This window comes from Pelobates fuscus, chromosome 13, assembly GCF_036172605.1.
Source record: "Pelobates fuscus isolate aPelFus1 chromosome 13, aPelFus1.pri, whole genome shotgun sequence".
NCBI lineage: Eukaryota > Metazoa > Chordata > Amphibia > Anura > Pelobatidae > Pelobates > Pelobates fuscus.
This window is the reverse complement of record NC_086329.1, coordinates 2,955,070-2,957,986: the sequence shown is the minus strand read 5'-3', so window position 1 is coordinate 2,957,986 and position 2,917 is coordinate 2,955,070. Positions and strand designations below refer to the sequence as shown.

The following is a 2,917-nucleotide window of genomic DNA, read 5'->3' as shown; positions in this document are numbered from 1 at the left end:
CTCGATTGCTCCTTAATTAAACACCTTTAGAATTCTGCTTCAGCAACCGTGGAATGACAGTCTCCAGTTTTAATAAAAACATTTTTTTTTTTTTTTTAAAGCTGTCACTCTCTGCTGTTGGGGTGACTCTTATTCCCATCAACCTTAGCTGACTGGCTGAGAGAGGTTGGTGAAGCTGCAAATTGTGTTTTTGTATCCCATATCCTGAGTGGGATGGGGCTGAGGGGGGGTCCTGTGGCTACTATGATGGGAGGGGAGAAGGTCTGCTCCTTCCCTGATGGATGCTATAAAGAAAGCAGAGGAGCCCTGCACACACACAGTTACAGACTTGGAAAAAATCAGGAACAATACCCAGAGTCTGCAGCCTTCAACAGCAGTAACAAGTATCTCTGCGTTGCTGGATGAAGTACATTCTGTGAAGACAACCTGTGTGGACATTTGGGCGACCCGACTCCTGAAAGACTCATTCAGAGACATTGGATAAATAAAGTGGACTCCAATGGAAGCTATTGACCAGGTTTCAGAACCATGGATGGACTGGAAGGAGAAGATCCAACCTGCTCTCATATTCTCCTTTGCATTTCTGATCTGCCTGGAAGCGTGTATGTGGGTGAGGAGCCATGGACAGAAAAATACTCCCCCTGGACCTTTTCCCTGGCCTTTGATGGGTAATGTCATGCAACTTGGCCAAATGCCACACCTCACTTTCTGTAAGATGGCACAAAAGTATGGCAATGTCTTCCAGATCCGGCTAGGCAGGCATGACATCATTGTCCTGAATGGAGAGTCCACCATCAAACAAGCCCTGATCAAGTATGGAGCAGAATTTGCAGGTAGACCTAACTTCACCTCTTTCCAGGTAGTCTCTGGGGGTAAGAGCATGGCTTTTGGTAGGTACACCAACCTATGGAAGGCTCACAAGAGAATAGCACACTCAACCCTTCGAGCTTTCTCCACCATAAATACAGACACCACTAGGCTCTTCGAGCAGCATGTGTCTGCAGAGGTCCAGGACTTGATTAGAATCTTCTTTAAACTGAGCTCCAATGGCCAATTCTTTGACCCATACCATGAGTGCACTGTAGCCGTGGCCAATGTTATCTGTGCCCTGTGCTTTGGCCAGCGCTATAGCCATGATGATCAGGAGTTCAGAGCTCTGGTTGGCAGAAATGACAAATTTGGTCAGACTGTTGGAGCTGGGAGCCTTGTGGATATCATGCCCTGGCTTCAAGCATTTCCAAACCCTGTCCGCAGTCTCTACAAGAGCTTCAAGGACCTCAACCAGGAGTTTTTTGATTTTGTGAAAGATAAAATAACTCAACATCGCCAAACGTACTGTCCCAACATAACCAGGGACATGAGTGATGCTTTCATAGGACACATAGAGCATGGGTCTGGGGCCGGAGATGGACTGAGCAAGGACTATGTTGAAGGAACAGTGACAGATCTGCTGGGAGCAGGACAGGACACAAATTCCACAGCTCTTACTTGGATCCTTCTCCTCCTCGTCAAGTACCCTCACATCCAGGTGAGACTGCAAGAAGAGGTAGACCTGGTGGTGGGACGGGAGAGACTTCCCAAAGTAGAGGACAAGCCAAGGCTCCCCTATCTCCAAGCATTTATCTATGAAACCCTGCGTTTCACCAGCTTTGTCCCTATAACTATTCCTCACTCCACCACCAGTGATGTCCTCATCAATGGCTTCTACATTCCCAATGACACGGTGGTGTTTGTCAACCAGTGGTCTGTGAACCATGATCCGGACAAATGGACCAACCCAGAGGTCTTCGATCCTAGCAGGTTTCTCGATGGGAATGGACAGATTGACCGAGACCTGACTTATGGGGTAATGATATTCTCAGTGGGCAAGAGGCGATGCATTGGAGACCAGCTGTCCATGCTGCAGATCTTCCTCTTCGCCTCCATTATACTTCACCAGTGTTCGGTTCTGTCCCACCCAGGAGACCAGCTCAGCATGGACTGTATCAATGGCCTGTCTCTCAAACCACTGCCATACAGGATCTCTGTAATAGCAAGACATGGCGAGGGTCGCTTCAGCCAAAACTGAGCTCAGAGGAACAAGTTCACTTGGGGACAATCAGGGGTGTCCTTATCTTAGCCCTGTAAAGTAGAGTATTGAACTAACCCTGGATCACAATCTACACAGCCGCAGAGGGAGGGACTGGATTTGGTGCATGTGAGTGAAGACCTAAACATTTCATACAAAACAACCAGATTCCCCTTAACTCCTGCAGAACAGGTTACATTGAGATAGAAAATACCAACTTACCTGCTCTCACTGACCCCCCTCAATACTCTGTGTACAGACTGGCTGAGGGCATCCTAGGAGAACCCACAAAGGCTGGGCAGCTCTGAGTAACTGAAACCAGGACTGAATGAGGGGGGACGCCTGGCTCCATTAGTAAGAGCTACTAGTTCGCCAGCTGATATGAACTACAACACCCATGATGCTAAGCCGGCCTTCTTTGGCCATGGTGTTGGAGCAGCTCAGGATGTACTCCAGTCTGATCAGGGTAATAAACACTTTCTTTACAATCACATTGCTTTACTTCATGGCTCTGCGGAAGGGTGGGCAATAAGGGGTTAACTGAGCCTACCTACCATTAAGTATTTTACTAAATACTGTTTTATATCTCGGAGTAGAACAAAACTCCATTCTTTTCATATAAAATAAGAGCAGATTTTCTCCTGTCTCATTTCTCTATTTTTGTTATAAAGTACAAATAATTGGCATTAAATATTACAATGTGGTCTCACTGTAGGTCAGTTAGAGGAAACAATATATATATTATTAATTAATAAGAGTATTTTGAATATGGTTTTATTTTTAATGCAAATGTCGTTTTTGAACTCAATATTTGTTAATGAATTTGAAATGGTTTATATTCTATTTAAC

General features: G+C 45.7%; 1 protein-coding gene across 1 annotated transcript; it reads left to right on the top strand.

Annotated features, from left to right (window-relative positions):
* The first annotated feature begins 420 nt into the window (after nucleotides 1–420).
* Nucleotides 421–2,653, top strand: LOC134583429 (cytochrome P450 1B1-like). Its single transcript, XM_063440341.1, has one exon. The coding sequence runs from the start codon at nucleotides 500–502 to the stop codon at nucleotides 2,066–2,068; it is 1,569 nt and encodes a 522-aa protein (XP_063296411.1). The 5' UTR covers nucleotides 421–499; the 3' UTR covers nucleotides 2,069–2,653.
* The last annotated feature ends 264 nt before the right edge of the window (nucleotides 2,654–2,917 follow it).

Bases quoted from the DNA above. Each gene is read 5' to 3' on its own strand.
- LOC134583429 (XM_063440341.1), top strand. From the start codon at position 500: ATGGAAGCTATTGACCAGGTTTCAGAACCATGGATGGACTGGAAGGAG.